Below are 19,373 nucleotides of genomic sequence, written 5' to 3' on the forward strand. Positions count from 1 at the left end.
GCTAAGTGACTGCTAAATGTCCCCCAGCTGACAGGCGGGGGCAATGGGCTTTGCGTCCAGGCGAGCGGACGGCCAAGTGTGTGCCCTTAGCCGACGCGTTTGGCTGCCTCTTGGGAGGCACTGAAATTCCACACAGTTTTGTCCTCTTTGTTGTTTTTATAAACGGGGAGGAGGGGTGGGCACCCCTTGGCTTCTTCTTGGGGAGCTCTCTCTCAGCCAGCAGCTGCTGCCCCTGGAGGAACCGGGCGCGGGTTGTCACGGCGGCACAGGCTTCCTGACCCGTCTGGCCCGGAGCCAGTGTGCCGGGCCAAACAACCCACCGCCTTTTCTCCTCAGCAGAGGATTTCCCGTAAGCAGCGGCTCCCTGCCTGTTGGCTCACAGACCTGCCAAGACCCACAGTCAGGAGATTGCCTGGGCTCCTCCTCCACGGGGCTAGATGACATCTGGGGGCAGGGGAGGGAGGGTTGGCGCTTCCCAGCTGGGACCTGGGCTACGCTGCCCACCCCACCCCAGTGTGTGGCTGGCGTGTGGGTGTAAGAAAAACCTAGATCCGGGGGCGCCTGGGTGGCTCAGTCAGCGGAGCGTCCGGCTTCGGCTCAGGTCACGATCTCACGGTTCCTGAGTTCAAGTCCCGCGTCAGGCTCTGTGCTGACAGCTCGGGGCCTGGAGCCCGCCTCAGATTCTGTGTCTCCCTCTCCCCTTGCCCTTATCCCACTCGTGCTCTGTGTCTGTCTGTCTGTCTCTCTCTCTCTCAAAAATAAATAAACATTAAAAAAAATAGTTTAAGCAAGAAAGAAAAGCCTAGATCCGGACCCCACCCTCCAGGTGGGAATCCAGGCAACCATTCACCTTGATCCCAAACACCCTCAACCACACAATAAGTGGAGATCTGCAACCTGGCACAACTCCCAGAATTGTGCCCTGTTTATTAACTTACTTTAAACCGGACACTTGTCAAACGTCCGTAGCGTGCCTGGCCCTGGGCTAGGTGGACAGAAGGAACACTTGCTCTTATGGAGATAATACCCTAATGGTGGAGGGGGGTAGATAAAGGGGGATAAAGATTGTTTAATAAAAAAAAACAAGACAACCAGAAATCATGGAAAGTGCCAGAAAGAGGACAAGACATGTCGAGATCCCAGACCCTGAAGAAGGAACTGAGCAATTCGGTGAGACACGAACCGGGAGTTAGGGAAGGCCTCTCTGAGACAGGCCTCATATTTTCAGTCCCAAAAAGATCTGGCAGGAAAGCAGCAGGTGCAAAGGTCCTGAGGTAGGAAAAGAATTTGCAGTTTCTGAAAACCCTAGAGTCTGGCCAGTGTTACCAGAGCATGAAGAGTGACGGAAGGTGAGGTGGGAAAGGTCTGCAGGTCCCCTCCAAACGGGGCCTGGGGTGGTATGATGGTGGAGACCATCTTCCCTAGAAGGGGGCAACTCACTGGACCTCCAGCTGCTAGGGAGATCCCAGCATGATGGTCCCCCCCGCCCAGCACGGGACCTGGGGGAGGCACCTGCCACTTTCCTGCCACTACCGGAGGAGACCAGAGATGCATGATGGGTAACAGCCACTGCCCCCTCACCCAGCTTCTTTAAAAACATCTTTTTTAACATTTATTTATTTTGAGAGAAAGAGAGACACAGGGTGTGAGTCGGGGAGGGGCAGAGAGAGGCAGACACAGAATCCGAAGCAGGTTCCAGGCTCTGAGCTGTCAGCACAGAGCCCGACGCGGGGCTCGAACTCCCGGACTGCCAGATCGTGACCTGAGCCGAAGTCAGACGCTTAACCGACTGTGCCCCTAGGCGCCCCTCCCAGCGTCTTGACAAGGCCCAGCCTTGCTGGGGACCCACCATCTCTGTCCCTGGTCCCAGCCCTTGAGCAACAAGAGGCTCCCTCTGTCCCCTGATTCCTCCCTGGCCTGGAGGGATGGCATGCTGCCTGGGAGGCCAGTGAGTCACAGCAGAGCTTCGTGTCCCTTTTGTCCCCTGGCCTGGAATTTCCCCTCTTGTGGGAGTGCCCCGCCAGCCTCAGCAAAGGCCTCGCCCGCCCGCCAGGCCAGGGCAGACGGGAGCAGGAAGCGAGCTTCTGGCACAGAAGGAAACTTCATAGGACTTCAGAGAAGGAGGCCTCAGCATGGAGGGACTTCGTGGAGGGGACGAGAAGTGGCAGCTGCAGGAGGGAGCGTCGGCACACGGGCCCTCCATGCCAGGCACTAGGCAGAGGTCAACCCCTTGCTCCCATGGGCGGCACCCCCTGAGACCCCGCAGCCCTAGGATCTGCCAGCCTGGCCCCTGGTAGGGCTGAGGGTCTCCCAGGGGAAGCTAAGGCAACTCAGTGAAATGGACCTGGAGGCCAACAACAAATCACTTTTTAGTGTATGTCCCACGCAGTATTTGGGACATGCTTATTCTAAAAACTATCAGTTGCTTCTCTCACATTCAGATCTACCTGGTGTCCAAGGTCCCTCCCTGGTGTCTGGGCAGCTGTCCCTGTGCCTCTCGCCCTCCTGCCTCCCCCAGATGCTCCGCCCACTTCACAGGGCTCCTCCCACCCCACCCCACCTGGCCTCTGTCCTTCATGCTGGCGGCAGGGGCAGTGTGCCCAGGAAGGCAGAGCACAGGGCAGCTGGAGGAAGGTGGGTCCCTCCTGTGGGCTGCTCTGGGTCAGGGGGGACCCTGTCCACCTTGTCGGGGGCAGGTGGTGCCCAGGGTGAGCCCTGGATCTCTCCCCAGACAGAGCTCAGCTGTGCCCGGGCCTCTGTGAGATGGAGAGATCATCGCTTCCCTGGACCCTCCCGGGGCCCTTCACCCACTCACTCACTCTCTTGCTCAGCTGCTCTAGGCCATGCACGGGTCTAGGCACATGGGCGCAGCACCTAGAGGGACACATGGGTGCCTGCCTCGCCAGGCCAACATTCTAGTTGTGGACAGACAAAAACAAGCAATTAAAAACAAGTCACAGAGCTTCTGGCTAAGTGCTCTCAACGCCCCAGACAAAGCCGCCTTATCCGACGTGGGGGCTGCAAGTCACCAGGGAGCCCCTGAGAAGGGCGAGGCCAAATGCAAAGACCTCCAGGAAAAAGAACAAGCAAAATATGTTTCATAATTTAATAGATTACATGTTAAGAGGATCACTTTTCGGGGACGCCTGGGTGGCTCCGTCAGTTAAGCATCCAACTCTTGATTTCGGCTCAGGTCATGATCTCTCAGTTCGTGAAATCGAGCCCCATGTCGGGCTCTGCAATGACAGTGCGGAGCCTGCTTGGGATTCTCTCTCTCTCTCTCTCTCTGCTCCTCCCCAGCTCGAGTGCACACATTCTCTCTCTCAAAATAAATAAGTAAACTTAAAAAAAAGATGATCATGTTTTGGCTACAACAGGTTCAAGAAAGGGACAATTAAAACCAATTTCCCCTGTTTCTTTTTACTTTAAAAATTTTTTAATATTTATTTATTTATTTAGGGGAGAGCACAAGCAGGGGAGGGGCAGAGAGAGAGGGAGACGCAGAATCCAGAGCAGGCTCCAGGCTCTGAGCCGACAGCAGTGAGCCCGATGTGGGGCTCGAACTCACAAACTGCGGGATCATGACCTGAGCTGAAGTCGGATGCTCAACCGACTGAGCCACCCAGGCGCCCCGCATACAGCCTATCTTTGTACGTTGACACACGCCGTACTACCCCCTTCCTTATGATATTGAAGGGAGCCCCAGTGTCTTATCATTTCACCTTAATATGTGGGCATGTAGCTCTAAACATCTTGATAAACAAAGCTGCGGACAATTCCACTCATAGGTGAGTGCCCGGGGGGACCGGAGGTACATTCAGCCACAGCCATGGGCGGGAATGTTCCTAGCATGATTCCTCGTCACCAAAAGGTAGCCAGCTGTCCACTGATGGATGAAGGCATAAACCAAACGCCCTCTATCCGTACAAGGAGTCGTACAGCCAAAAAGGAGCGAACCCCTGACACCTGCTACGAGATGGATGAACGCCGTGAACATGATGCTGAGGGAAAGAAGCCAGAAGCAAAAAGCCACATGGTGTAGGATTGCATCTCTACGAGGGATCCAGAAGAGATGAGTTGACAGAGAGACAGAAAGCAGATGATTGGTTGGCAGGGGCCGGGCGGTGACTAGTATTTAGTATCGAATTTCCTCTCGGGGTCACGAGAATGTTCTGGAACGAGATGGTGGTGATAGTTACACCACGTTGTGAGTCTACTAAAACCCGCCACACGTTATACTTTAAAAGCGTCACATTTTATGGTATGCGAATTCTATCTCAGCTTTTAAAAACCACCACGTCGTCATTATGCCTTAAAAGAAAAAAATAAATCGTCATCCTTAGTGTTAGGGATCTTGCCCAGCACCCCTTCTAGGGCTCATTCCCTGACTGGCCCATAAGTATCTTTATTTCCCATTGTTGTTTGAATCACATCCTAACAAGGTTCACACGTTGTGTGTGATTAACACATGGATAAAGGTCTTTAAACCAGAAGGTTCTTCTCCCCAGCTCTTTTCTTGCGATGGGTTCGTGGAAGGACCCACGCCCTCTGCCTTTGCATCTTCCCACGGTCTGGGTTCTGTCGTATCCCTGGGGTGGAAGATCCCACATTCCCAGTCTGGCTGGCAGCCCGAGCGGGGCACCCCACTCCACCCCGAGGGGTGGCTGGCCAGTTGGTAGACGACAGGGAGCCAGGTGAACAGCAAGGGCTAGGCCGTATCTGTAAAGCATTTGCTGAGTGAATGGGGTTGGTGGTTGGACACCAGGAGGTCCCCAACAAACCAGACCCTTGCAGGCCTTCTTTCCATGGAGCGTGGATTTCGCGCGGCCCTCCCACTGCGGTTGGGGCCATGCTTGGCCCTGTGTGGAGGTCAGGGCAGGACAGTGGGGCCTCTGTCCTCAGCCAGGTGGCTTACACCTGTGCCCTCCCATCAGGTGGCCGCCAAACTCCCATCCTGGCCCACAAAGCCATGCGGGACAGGACGGGCTACCCTCCGCCGGCTGGCCAGTTTGCACCCAATGCTAGGACACGGCCGGGTCCTTCCCTGCTTAGGGCCTTTGCACCTGCTCTTTCCTCGGCATCAGCACTTGTTCGCCACACATGCTGATGCTCGTGAGCTGAAAATGTGAAGTTCTGTGTCTCCCTCTCGGTGTCTCTCTGCCCCTCCCCACTCGAGCTCGTGCTCTCTCTCTCTCTCAAAAATAAGTACACATTAAAAATGTTAAAAAGTGGTTTGTTGTTGTCCTCAAGTTCCATTTCACTGAGATCCCTTATTATTACTATTTTTAAGTAGGCTTCACACAGCGTGGATCCCGATATGGAGCTTGAAGCCGAAACCCTGAGATCAGGACCTGGGCTGAGATCAAGAGTCGGACGCCCAGCCAGCTGACCCACACGGGCATCCCACGGGCTCCCTTTTTTTTACTTGGGAGATCCTCAGCCCTACTGAGGAGGAATGACACGGCCACTGTCAGGGTGGGTCTTAACGAGTACCACCCACGGCAATGCAGGCCTAGGGATGACAGGCCTTGGAGGCTGCAGCTTTCGCCCTGCCCCATGTGGGGGACAGGCTTTTCCAGCCCTTGGTGACCCCCACCAAGCCTCTGTGCCAGCTGTCTGTCTCCCTCGGGGTAAGGATCAGAACATTCCAGCCAGGCTGGCCCCCCTCCCTCCCACCCCACCACACCCACCTCCCTGGTTGGGCTCTAGGCTCCGGAGTTAAGTCATGTCAGTTCACACCCAAGCTGCTGCTTTCTGAGCCAGGGCTCCTGGGGGCCCATCTGGGGGAGAGGACGGTGCTCAGTCCTCTGTCCCCGGGGCCATTTGCCCCGGGGCCCACAGTAGGTGTTTGGGAAAGGGCCACCAAGCTGGGTGTGCAGTTCCTGTACTCCCATTAAGACAGACGTGTCTCAGTGGAAGGAGTGATTCTGATACGGGGCTCACTTCCTATGTGCTGCCCCAGGCCCCTCTGCTGATGACCACGAGTGGCCGTCACCAGAGCCGCTGTTTCCTGAGCCCCAGCTCTGAGGAGGGCATTCTCCATGTGATTTCTCCAGGTCTTGCATCATCCGTGATGACAGGGCAGAGGGAAGGTGTGGCCCCATTCTACAGGTGTGGAGACTGAGGCCAGAGAAGTGAAGTCCCCTGCCCGAGACCATCCAGACAGGAAATGGTGGACCCGTGTTCCCAGTCTGGCCTGCCCAACTCCAGGTGTTGACCTCCAAGGACCATTCAGAGGCCAGTGGGCGCCTGAGCCCGGAGGCTCTTTCCTTGAGGTTGGTCTGGCCCCAGGGCCAGGGATCAGAGACGAGGCCGCTCTTTGAAACTGCACTCCACGCCCTCCTGAGCCTGGACCGGCAGAAGGTGACAATTGTCAGGATCCCAGTGGCCATATTCAGCGGTAACAGTGCGAAGGGAGAAGGTCAGTGTTTCCCCAAAGTCTCTGCCCTCAGAGATTCTGAGAGCTCATACTAAAGGCAGATGCCCAGGCCCTGGCCCTGGAGATTCAGAAGGCCTGGAGTGGGGCCCGGGAATCTGCCTTTGAACCAGGAGACCCAGGTAAATCCATTGCAGCTGATTTCAAAGTCAATGATGACTTAATTCCCTGCAGAACGCAGGTGTTCCCTGCCTACCCCTCAAATTCTACTGGCTGACCCTGCCGAGGGCCAGCTGGGAGAGCGTTTCTTCCTGGGGATCAAATGCTGAGCCCCCAGGTCTGGCCCTGGTATCTGCACCCTCAGCCCGTGCCCCGATGTGGACAGGTCAGGAAGGGGCAGAGTGGCACGACCTTGTATTTGTGGGGTGACTTCCACGTGGCAGAGGCACAGCTATTTCTCAAGGCACCCCCCAACCAGATCGCCAAGAATGACAGTTTGTCCCCAAATGGGATTTCCAAAGGGGGTTTCCTACCTTCTCACCCCCGTGGGGACTCTCTGAGCCCCAACTTAACAGATAGCAACAGCTGGTGACTCTCAGAGTCGGAGGAAAAGCCCCTAAATGTTTTGCAACGGCTTCTCACCTCCACCTGCCCTCCCTTGAGTGTCCCACCCCAGGCAGCTGGGGACTAGTGGAGTCAGGAGATGGGGAGGGTCCTTGTCCTGGGCCAGGAAAGACTTTCAGGCGGCCAGACTTCCTTCCTGGGAGATACCTGGGGAGGCCTTAACATCCGGAATCACTACCATCACTGCTAATAATACTTATTTTGTGCTCAGTGTGTCTGGCCCCCGGATGAGTGAAGATCTCACTGTGTGCAACAGTGGTTGTTGGTTGCAGCAGATTCACCTGTTGAAAGACAGGTTCCAGGGTCTGCATTCCAGGCCTTCCCAATCTCCAGGGCTGGGCCTGGAAATCTGCTTTTCATAAGGGCCCGGGGGGCGGGGGGGGGGGCGCAGAATTCTTGGAATTAGAGACGTTTGGGAAACATTGGCCTTCTCCAGGCCGAATGAGGCTGCCCATCACTGGCATTCGTTCACGATTCGCTAGTTCGCTAGCCCATACGACAGTTATGGGACCTCCGCCTCATTCACTGGCCCACCCGCTCTGTGCCTCCCAGAATCAGTTCGTGGTCCCCAAATGCGCCTCTGAGCCCGAATCGTCCCCTCCAGGCGGGTGCTCGGTCCTCCATCCCTCCACTCTAGGCGACAACTCTTTCTCTCCTAGGCGGTGTCCGTAGTGAGCCCCGCCCCCGGACCCCCGCCCCGCCCCCGGACCCTCGCCAGCCCCGCCCCCGGACCCTCGCCAGCCCCGCCCCCGGACCCTCGCCAGCCTCGCCCCCGCCCGGTCGGCCGAGCCCACCTCCCCCAGCCCGCGACTGCGCTCTGGGCCCTGCGCGCCCCGCCTCCACCCGCGACCTGCACCGAGGCAGCACCAAGGAGCGTAAGCTCCCCCCGCCGCTCCCCACCGGGCCCAAGGCAGCGAGAGGCGGAGTCCTTGAGCCTGGGCTGTGGGCTCCAGGTGGGCTCTGGGGAGAGGATGAAGCAGGTAGGGCCGCCGGGAGGCCGGGGGCAGGAGGGTGAGGGAGATGACAGGCGGAGCCTGTGGGAGCGCTGGGGGAAGCGAGGAGGAGGGATACGCAGGCCGGGGCCTGGGCCTGGGCCTGGTCCTGGTCCTGGTCCTGGGCGGGACCCCAGGTGGTCCTCCTGGACCCAGGAGGGTGGAAGGCCTGGGATTGCAGCCGCGGGGGAGGGGCCCTGCCAGCGAGGGGGTGGGGTGGGGATGTGCACCGCCTGCCTGCCTGCCACCTCTGTTTGGTGTCCCCCAGGCCCTGGTGGACGATACTGAGGACGTGTCCCTGGACTTTGGCAACGAAGAGGAGCTGGCCTTTCGGAAAGCCAAGATTAGGTATGTTAGGGACCCGGCTTTGGCAAGCATCACCCAAAGCTGCAAATTCGCTTAATTACATTGATTCACACACCCATTCATTCATTCATTCATTCAGAATGTGTTGAGCACCTAGTGTGTGCCAGGCATAGGACTAGGGACATACCCTGGGCAGATCAGACAATGTCCCTACCCTCCTGGGGCCTGAAGTCTGGGGTGCTGGGGGAGTAACAGTGAACAGGCATATAAAGATGGTCATGAGATAATGACAGAGTATGAGAAGATTTGGGAAGTATGAGAAGAATTTGGGTGATGAGGGAAGGCCGTGCAGTCAGGAAGGGCCTCTCTGGGGAGGTGGCATTTGAACTGTGACCTGAATGCTGAGAAGCCCGCCATGGGAGACTCTGGAGGAAGACTGTTCCAAGCAGAAGAACAGCAGGTGCAAAGGCCCTGGGGCTGTGTTGGAAGGTTGGAGAAAGGCCCCTGTGTCTGGGGGTGGTGGGGAAAGGAGGGGGTTGGCAGGAGGCTGGAGAGCAGGACAGGGGCTTAACTTTTTCTTCTTACCCCTGGGTCAGCACCAGGCAGACTAACATAGTATCCTGGGTTGAGTCACTTGCCTACCAGAGGTCTTCCCAGAAGATGGCAGGACTAGGGTGTGAGGAATGACCCACAGACATGGTTGCCGATGACCCGGGCAGCTGCCACATCTAGAAACGCCCATGGCTCAGCCACCCTTACTCCCATCTCTCCTTCCAGCCCTCCGAGTCAGCGGGGTGGGGGCCTGGTGCCTACCTGCCGTTTCTTTTCAGTTCTCGATCCAAATCCACTGAAGCCCAAATTGGAATATGACTGCACTGGGCTACTACGACAAATTACTATAAACTTGTTGACTTAAAAACAGCAGAAATTTATTCTCTCACGCTTCTGTAGGCCGGAGGTCCAAAATCAGTGTCACTAGGCCAAAAAAAGGCGTCGGCAGGACCATACCCCGCCGGAGGCTGTCGGGGAAAATCTGGCCCTTGCCTTTTGCAGCTTCCGGTGGGTGCGAGGCCAGCACTGTAGCATCTCTGAATCTCTCTCCGCTCCATTTCCCGCTGCCTTTTCTGTGTCAGACGTCCCTGTCTTCCTCCGCTAGGGTTGCTTGTGAATGCATTTGGGGCCCGTCCGGATTGTCGAGGATAAGCCCTCCATCTCAAGATCCTTCACTTAATCACACAAGCAGAGTCCCTTTTGCCACGTCAAGCGACATCCACAGGTTCCAGGGATTAGGACCTGGATATTTGGGGAGGGGCATTCTTCAGCCTGCCGTAATGACCCGTGACTAATTGTCTTTCAGGAAAGACACTGTAAGGGAACTGGAATCCTGGGAGAAAATCTTATAGAGCATCCGTACTCATTATATGGCCAACTCTGGGCTGGTGGCCGGGACAACATAGCATACAGGACGCACTCCCTTCCTTTACGGAGTTGTCCAGTCTGGAGCAGGGATGGTCAACCCCAACATGGCCGACATCTTGGGCTGGATGATTCTTTGTTGTAGGGGTTGTCCTGTGCATTGTAGGATACTAGCGGTGTTCCTGGCCTCTACCCACCGGATGCCAGTATTATCTTCCCAGTAATGAATCTAGACACTGCCAGGTGTCCCCCTGGGGGCAGACTTGCCCCTAGCTGACAATTGCTGGTGAGGGGGTAATGGGCGTAGGTGTTCCCGTGGCTGTTGTGTCTCAGTGTTTAAATGCCGTGGTGGGCAAGAGCTTGAGCAATTGTCCTGGTTAGGGGAGCGGCAGCAGCTCAGACCTGAAGGGTGGGGAGGAGTTAGCCAAGCAGGGAAGGCAGGAAGCGTATGACACGCCCTGGTTTGGAGGTGAGACCATGAGTTTCAGGAGTTGACAGCGGTTCACTGTGACTCAAGACCAAGGACGCCGGGAGGGGTCTGAGCAGAGGATGCGGCCAGACCCCGAAGGGCTCGTAAGCACAGTTGTAGAGCTCTGCTGTCCGCTAGAACTTTCTCTGGGGACGGGAGTGTGCTATATCTGTGCTGTCCAATATGGTAGCCACCAGCCACCCTGTGGCTCTTGACCATTTGGTATGTGGCTAGTGTGAACTTTGGGCGGAACTTTGGACATTTGATCTTACTTTGTTTATTTTACTTTATTTTTTAAAGATTTTATTATCTTATTTTATTGTTTATTAATTTTTTTTGAGAGAGAGCGTGAGCACAGGTAGAGAGAGAGGGAGGCAGAGAGAATCCCAAGCAGGATCGGCACCATCAGCGCAGAGCGTCACATGGGGCTGGAACTCACAAGCCGTGAGATCGTGACCTGAATCGAAATCAGGAGTCACACTCCACCCACTGAGCTGCCCCGGTGCCCGTAAAGATTGTATCGTTTTAAGTAATCTCTACACCCAACATGGGGCTCGAACTCACAAGCCTGAGATCAAGAATTCCATGCTCCACCAACTGAGCCAGCCAGGCGCCCCTAATTGTGTTTAAATTTCTTTAACCACATGCAGCTACCATATTGGACAGTGCAGTTCCAGAGTTTGGTCACCACTGTAGAGTTTTGCTCCGGGCGGTGACAGGATCGGAGTTGCAGGACGGAGGATGGACGGTAGAGGAAGGTGGAAACAGGGAGCAGAAGCTTGGACCGCGGTGCTGGCAGGGGTGATGGAGGGCAGTAGGGGTGCCCAGAGGCACATAGGCAGTAGAATCAGCCATCCTTGGTGATGGTCAAGATGTAGGGTGGGGACAGGGACAGTAAAGGGCGACGCCCGGGTTTCTGGCCTAGTGATACCTGCAAAGGAACACTTCTGGGGTCACGGATGTTGGGTTCAGGAAGTCCTTGTTGGATTGTACTGGAATGGCTACTAGCCGGGTCTCGTGGGCAGCTGGGGAGAGAGGCTGGGAGCTGGAGGGATCATCTGGACAGCGTTCAGAGGTCAGGGGGGCCACAGCTCACGAACCCAAATGTGTCTCAGAGCCGCCAATCCCAGAATCCTCTGGTGTGCCTCATGCAGGTTTCTGGGCCCAGCTCTGCACCTACTTAACCAGATCCACAGAGCACGGGCCTGGGAACGCGAATTTAAAATAGCATCTCTCCTTGACTCTGATGATCAAGGATATGGAGATGGCTGGAAATTCTTGAGGATAAATGAGCTCCTGGATAGCAGGGCGGAAAGGGGGTTCTAAACGTGGTCAATGGAGGGGTTTCACGGGGTCCAGAAACCCTCTGAAAACTAGTGTCTAAGTTTCCTGTGTGTTGCTTTAGGAAAAGGATTGAGACTTTTATTAGATTGCCAAATGAGCCCATGATCCAAAGAAGTTAAGAGTCACTGGTACAGGGCAGGAATCACTTGGGAATGTCCTGTTGAAATGGATGCCAGGTTGACTTTGAAGGGAGGTGACGTGACGGAAGGGGCCCTATAGCAGGAGTCTGGGATATCGGGGCCACTTCTTTTACTGCTTGCTGTCTTTGTGGTTTTGGAAAGGTCACCTTGTTTCGCTGAGCCTCCTTAACCTGTCTGTAAAATGGGTATAATTGTACCAGCTTGACCTCACCGTGTGGATTTTATACAGTTTGTTGAGCAAATAATTAGCCAACATCTGCTGGATATCAGGTGCTGAGCCATGGGGTAGAGACCAGACCTGTTCCTCCCCTTCCTGTCCCCAGTTCTAGGTCATCGAGGTGCATTGTTGTGGAAGGGGGTCTTGGGGGGGCACCTGGCTGTATCGGGGGAGGATGCGATCCCACAGCACACCTGGGCAGGTAGAGGAACTGTTAGCCAAGTTCTCTGAGTGTGTGTGTGTGTGTGTGTGTGTGTGTGTGTGTCTGTGTTCCTCACTGGCTTCCTTTTCCTCTTTCTTTCTTCCTCCCTTTTCTTTCTTTCTTTCTTTCTTTCTTTCTTTCTTTCTTTCTTTCTTTCTTTCTTTCTTTCTTTCTTTCTCCCTTTTCTTTCTTTCTTTCTCCCTTTTCTTTTTCTTTCTTTCTTTCTCCCTTTTCTTTCTTTCTTTCTTTCTTTCTTTCTTTCTTTCTTTCTTTCTTTCTTTCTCCCTTTTCTTTCCTTTTCTTTCTTTCTGTCTCCCTTTTCTTCCTTCCTTCCTTCCTTCTTTCTTTCCTTTCCTTTCCTTTCCTTTCCTTTCCTTTCCTTTCCTTTCCTTTCCTTTCCTTTCCTTTCCCCCTCTCTCTCGCTTGCTTTCTTTCCTTTTTTTTAATTGTGGAAAAACCCCACAACCTGAAAGTTACCAGTTTTAAGGACTTTTAAGCCTACCATTCAGTAGCATTAAATATATTTGTGCTGTTGTGCAGCACACCTCCAGAACTTTCTTGCAGATCTGAAGCTCAGTACCCATTAAACACCTCCCCCTTTCCCCCGCCCCAGTCCCTGGCAACCAGCTTTCTTCTTTCAGTCCCTGTGAATGTGACAACTTCGGATACTTCGTGTAAGTGGAATCACATAGAATCTGTGCCTGGCTCGTTTCACTTAACATAAATGTCCTTGAGGTACGTCCATATTTTAGCAGGTGTCAGAATTTCCTTCCTTTTTAAAGGCTGAGCAGTGATATACCACACTGAGTCCTTCCGTTTTTCTGTCGGTGGACCCTGGCTTGCTTCTTGGGTTTAGCTCTTGCGAATAGTACCTCCAGGAACGTGGATACACACATATATCTTCCAGACCCTGCTTTCAGTGCATACCCAGCTGTGGAACTGCTGTGTCCTGAGGAAATTCTGTGTGTAATTTTTTGGGGAACTTCCGTACCATTTTCCATAACACTTGTATCATTTGGCAATCCTGCCAGCGACGGGCAGGACTAATTTCTCCACATCTTCACCAGCACTTGTTATTTTCTGGGTTTTTTTTCATAGTAGCCATCCCGATGGATGTGGGGTGTCTCATGGGGTGTCGATTGACATTTCGTTGGTGATTGTTGATGAGAATCTTCTACTGAGCCTGTTGGCTATTTGTATGTCTTCCTTCGAGAAATGTCCATCCAAGTCCTTTGTTCATGTCTTTTTAAAAATTGTTCTTAATGTTATTCATTTTTGAGAGATGGAGAGAGACAGAGCATGAGTGGGGGAGGAGCAGAGAGAGGGAGACACAGAATCTGAAGCAGGCTCCAGGCTCCGAGTTGTCAGCACAGACCTGGACGTGGGGCTTGAACTCATGAACCGGGAGACCGTGACCTGAGCCAAAGTCAGATGCTTAACTGACTGAGCCACCCAGGCGCCCCTCTTTGCTCATTTTTTAATCAGGTGGAGTTTTTGCCGTTGAGTTGTAGGACTTCTTTATATACTGTGTATGTTAATCCCTTATGAGATATGTGATTTGCAGATATTCTCTCCCATTCCATAGGTTGTCTTTCCACTCTGTTGATTGTGTCCTTTGATGCACAAAAGTTTTTTAGTTGGACGTAGTTCTCTTTGTCTATTTTTACCTCCGTTATTGTTGCTTTTGGTGTCCTATTGTGTTGTGTGTGTTTTAAATTGGAATATAACTCACATATCATAAACCAGCTTTTAAAGTTTATGTTTTTTAATTTATTTTGAGAGACAGAGAGCAAGTGGGGAGGGGGCAGAGAGAGAGAGAGAGAGAGGGAGACAGAATTCCAAGTAGGCTTCACACCGTCAGTGCAGAGCCCGATGCTAGATTCGAAGTCACGAATCGTGTGGTCATGACCTGAGCCGAAATCAAGAGTCAGATGCTTAACCGACTGAGCGCATAGACCACCCTTGTAAAGAATACACCTCAGTGTGGTTTTCAGTATATTCACAAGGTTGTGCAGCCGTCTCCACTGACTGGTTCCAGAACTTTTTCATCTCCCCAGACAGGAACCCTGTACCCATTCAGCACTTACTTGCCCCACGTCTCCCCCCCACCCAGCCCCTGGCGACCATCCATCTACATTCTGCCCCTACTAATTTGCCTGCTCTGGACGTCTCATAGAAATGGAATCACCCAGAATATGGCCTTTTGTCTTTCTTCTTTTGCTAAGCGTCGTGTTTTCCGGGTTTGACCGTGTTTGCACATTTCTTCGTTCCTTTTTATGGCTGAATAATATTTCATCGTATGGCTAAAGCACATGTTGTTTTTCCATTCGTAAGTTGATGGCCATTTGCATTATTTCTGCCCTTTAGTTCTTTAAAAAAATTTTTTTTAGTGTTTACTTATTTTAGAGAGAGAGTGCAAGCTGGGGAGGGGCAGAGAGAGAGGGAGACACAGAATCCGAAGCAGGCTCCAGGCTCTGAGCTGTCAGCACAGAGCCCGACGTGGGGCTGAGATCACAAACCTTGAGATCATGACCTGAGCGGAAGCTGGACGCTTAACCGTATGAGCCACCCAGGCGCCTCTCTGCTCTTTGGTTCTTACAAAAAGTGCTGCTGTGAACATTCGTGTACAAGTGTTTCTGTGGACATTTGTTTTTCAGCTCTCTAGGGCGTAAACCTAGGAGGGAGATTGCTGAGCCCTACAGCAGACTCTCTGTTTTAGCCACACTGTGTTACAGACCCACTTTGAGGGGCGCCTGGGTGGCGCAGTCGGTTAAAGCGTCCGACTTCAGCCAGGTCACGATCTCGCGGTCCGTGAGTTCGAGCCCCGCATCAGGCTCTGGGCTGATGGCTCAGAGCCTGGAGCCTGTTTCCGATTCTGTGTCTCCCTCTCTCTCTGCCCCTCCCCCGTTCATGCTCTGTCTCCCTCTGTCCCAAAAATAAATAAACGTTGAAAAAAAAAAAAAAAAAGGTCAGACAGACCCAGGTTTGGATCTTGAGTCCACCGATCTCCAGCCAGGGTTCACTGAAGTCCAGGCCTGCCTGTCAGGTCATTTCCTCCAACCCACAGGCAATTCCACGCCTACCAGCGGGCAAGTAACAACACTGCCCTGGGAGACCCAGGACATTCTCAGGAAGGCCTGATGGTAACCCTGTACTCGCAGTGACCTTGACCAAGTCAGAGCACCTCCTAGATCCCCATCTTCTCGTCTGTCCAGTGGGGATCATGTTGGCTCTATCGTAGGGTTGTGTAAACGGGACTAGGTGAGGCGACAGACATATATAGCCGGCTGAGTGGGACCCCTGGCGCCTTGTGTGGCTCATAAATGGTGCCTGTTATCCGCCTTCTGTGTGACTTCTGTGTCCTGCTGCTGTGGGCAGGGCCAGGGTGGGGGCGTGTCCTCAGGTGGAACAGGACATCACACTGCGGCTGTCCCTGGAGCAGGAGACTGTCTCCTGTTGAAAGTTATGTCTATACTCTCAAGGCACCGTCTTTACACAATGCGCGTAGACCCAAAGGCCATGGGGTCCCGCGGATCCGCCTGAGTAGGGTGGTTTCCTCTTGCCGCGGACAGAGTTCTTACATCTGATTTTGGTCGTAATTGTCAGGGCTGGTTTGTTGGCGGGGTTCAGTCGGTGTTGCATGGCTGGTCCTCACCCGGCCCAGGGTCTCGAGTTGAGGAGGATGCTGTCCCGTGGTCCCAGATGCCCCAGGGAGTCACATGTTAGCGGGGGCCAGGCCCTCGGGCAAAAATCACCAGGAGTCAAAACTGCCCCCGCAAATCCCTGACCAGTCCGTCCAGCAGAGTAATGTTCTGCCTCTCAGGAAGCCTCTCCACTGTCGCTTTGTGTTCCCAGGCGGGATAAGAAGCCTGTTCATCCAAATGAGCCACCGATGGAATTGTTGGCTGTTTTTGAGGGGAAGTTAGAGGAAATGAAAAGTAATAGTAATAGCAAACACCGACCCAGCAATTACGATTCATTTAATCTGTATCGCGAACCCGTGAAATGGATACGATGGTTTTTAGTGTTTTCAGGGCGAAGGCAATTGACAGACTGGAGGGAGTTGCTCAGGGGCGCGCGGCTAGGAGGCTGCAGATCTGAGCCCTAGAGTCTGAATCTTGCATCACACCCTGCTGAGGGGGCCAGATGCTCACGCAGGGAGGGACACTTGGGATGAACCGTGGGAACAGCACTTGTAGGGCTTCCGTGTGGGGGGGAATACGTTACATTGCCCCTGTGTCCGTGGGAGTGCTGCATTGCTCCCGGTGTTCCGAGTGGGTTTCCTTGACGTCAGCACTAATTGCTATTTGGGATCGATAATTCTGCCTTGTGGGGGTTGTCTTGTGCATTGTACGATTTTAGCAACAGTAGCATTGCACCCTATCCCCAAGTGACAGCCAGGAAAGTCTCCAGAGTGGCCAGGTGTCTCCTAGGGGCAAAATTACCCCTGTTGAGAACCCTGATTGGGTTATTCTCCCTCCCTCCCTCCCTCTAGGGTTTGGATTTGGATAAGTTAAATTTGCATTTGAGGGGACTCAGAGCATTCCCAACCCCTCTACGTTTGACATTGACCCAAGGGAAGCTGGTAGGGTGAGAGGTAAGGAAGGAGCAGTCGGCCTGTGACCACAGACAGAGCCTTGGTGGCCACCTGCAATGCTCTGAAATCAACACAGGTGCATCTCTAATTGCCACGCGCGCACACACACACACACACACACACACACACACACACACACACACACACACCATGCTCCAACACAGAAAGGAGGAGAAGAATTTCGGTTTTTCTTTGTTGTTATCCCAGAAAGTGTTCGCCTCAGTAATTGAGGACCCCTCCCCTGGACCCCTGTCCCCAGTGACCTTGGGGAGGTCGTGCTGCCCCTCCCCCCACTCTGAAATCTATTTTAAACATCTAGAAATACAACACGTAAGCAGGTCCCACCAAGAGCTGAGGGCTTAATTTTAAGGAAGGTCCATGATTGCCAAGGAAAACAGCCTGCAGAATCAGGGAACTGGACAAATTTCGGTTCTCTTTGATTAGAGCACAGAATTCATATTTTGCAATTAACTCCTGTATCAACAGCAGCCTAACTTCCCCTTACTTACATTTCTTGCTAACATGAAATCGATTGCATAAGCCCCGCCAACAATAAAATCACCAGAAGGAGATTTTTGCTCAAGTGTGGCCCACACAATCAGGGAGGGCACTGGGGGATGGTGGTCAGGTTCTGATGTTTGATATCGGACAGGAGGCTAACCGTGTGGACCCATAGGATTTAATTCACTCATTCATTTATTCTGGGCTGATGCTACTGACGTGTGGAGCCAGACGTTCTTTTTTTAATTTATTTTTTTAAGTTTAGGCACTTATTTTGGAGATAGGCCGAGACCGTGTGAGTGGGGGAGGGGCAGAGAGCGAAAGAGAGAGAGAGGGAGAGAGAGAGAGAGGGAGAGAGAATCCCAAGCAGGCTCCGCAATGTCAGCGCAGAGCCTGATGCGGGGCTTGAACCTGAGCCGTGAGATCATGACCTGAGCCGAAACCAAGAATCAGACGCTGAACCGACTGAGCCACCGGCTGCTCCCAGGGCCTGACATTCTTTGTTGAGAGGACTGTCTTGTGCACCGTAGCAGCGTTTCTTGGCCACTACCCCACTGGATCGTAGCGGTCCCCGAGTTGTGGCAACCGAAAATGTCTCCAGATATTTATTGCTTTTGCAAAAGGAGCAAAATCACTTCCCTTTTGAGAACCACTGGTTTATTCTTGCGTGCACTTCATTTGTTCGTTAAATCAACAGAAACTTTCTAGAGCCTCTGTGTGCTGAACACTGTGCTGGGGGACACAGAGAAAACCAGACAGGCCTGGTTCTGGTCCTCACGGAACTGACATTTTAACTAAGGAGAAGGCAGTGACCATCTAAGCAAGTATCTATTAAACAAAGAAACTTTAGAGAGGGATAGTCCCAGGAAGGGAAAGCCAGCAATGTAGGAAGTGAGGAGTGAGAGGGAGAGACAGTTGGAGATTGATTAGGGGGATGGACACGTGAGGCTTTGAAGAGCCCAGTGGCGAATTTGGAATTTCATCTGCGTCTGATGGGCGATCTTTGTAGAGATTTGAGCAGGGAGGGGACGGCGTGATCTGACCGACACTTGAGAAAGTTGCCTGTGACTGGCATGTGGCCAAAGGGCAAGGGTGGAAGCAGCGAGATGGGTTAAGAGGCTGGTGAAGGGGCCAGAGTGGAAGTTGCTGGTGGCCTGGACTGGCTGAACTCCAGGCACACACTTGGGGACTTGGCTCAGACGGACCTTTGTGCAGATTCTTCCAGCTCCGGGGGTGGGAGTCCAAGGTCGGAGAGAGATGGTTGGAAGCGGTGGGGCGGGGAGCCTAGATGCAGGTCTTGGAGTCTCGGGGTCCCAACTTCATCAGCATCTCCAAGAACCTCAAAGAAGGGGCAAGACTTCGGGTCCTCAGGCCCCGTCCCTGAAGGTGCCGACTCAGTCCCTGTGGATATGGGTGTGGAAACCTCCGGCAGCACAGCTTTTCTGTGTCCCAGGCCCCTCGGGAGACTTTTCTCGGTTGTCCCTTTGTGGATGATAGGGAGTGTGCCCACTGTCATCGGCACGGGAGGGTGGGTACAGATACCAAGCTTAGCCCTCAATTGTGCCAGGTGGTGCTCGTGAATTTCCTTACTAGAGACCAACGCAGTGGGTCTGGGTGAGAATGTGATGGGCCAGCTCCGGGGCTGGCCCTTCCGCGGCCCTGAGGGAATCCTCTCACACCGGGGCTCAGCCTTGGGTGTCCCGGGGCAGCCTAGTCACTCCTCGCTCGTTACAGGAGCAAGGTACTTTCAGGGTGACTCAGACACAGCCACAGCTCGTGGTAGCAGATCCTGACCTCCTTCCTGCGTTGCAATACACATGACTCTCTGCCCTGGATTTTAAAGTACTTTACAATCGAAATTGCAGAGGAATAGTCAGGGGTACTGATTCCAAGCCTCCGACATACTCTTTTAGGCCAGGAAAGTATTTTAAATGAGTTTGATTTTACCTATTTATTTACTTGTTTATTTATACATTTTTTTATGTTTATTCATTTTTGAGAGAGGGAGAGAGACGGAGCGTGAGCGGGGGCGGGGCAGAGAGCGAGGGAGACACAGAATCCGAAGCAGGCTCCAGGCTCCAGGCTCCGAGCTGTCCGCACAGAGCCCGACGTGGGGCTCGAACTCATGGACTGTGAGATCATGACCTGAGCCGAAGTCGGATGTTTAATCGCTGAGCCACCCTGGCGCC

At 53.4% G+C, this 19,373-nt stretch overlaps 1 protein-coding gene across 6 annotated transcripts in view; it reads left to right on the forward strand.

The window, feature by feature from the left end:
* Positions 1 to 7,770: 7,770 nt before the first annotated feature.
* TVP23A (trans-golgi network vesicle protein 23 homolog A) overlaps positions 7,771 to 19,373 on the forward strand; it is a 39,544-nt gene continuing 27,941 nt past the window's right edge. For all 6 annotated transcript variants that reach the window (XR_015245240.1, XR_015245241.1, XR_015245242.1 and 3 more), the window contains exons 1-2: positions 7,771 to 7,980; positions 8,261 to 8,340. Coding sequence is in view for 2 of the 6 variants with exons in the window: in XM_086691270.1 (XP_086547396.1) it covers positions 7,972 to 7,980; positions 8,261 to 8,340 (89 nt within the window). In the remaining 4 variants the exon portion in view is untranslated. The remainder of the gene's footprint in view (positions 7,981 to 8,260; positions 8,341 to 19,373) is intronic.

The sequence above is a fragment of the Puma concolor genome, chromosome E3, assembly GCF_028749965.1.
Source record: "Puma concolor isolate L17-30 chromosome E3, mPumCon1.1.hap2, whole genome shotgun sequence".
NCBI classification, from domain to species: domain Eukaryota; kingdom Metazoa; phylum Chordata; class Mammalia; order Carnivora; family Felidae; genus Puma; species Puma concolor.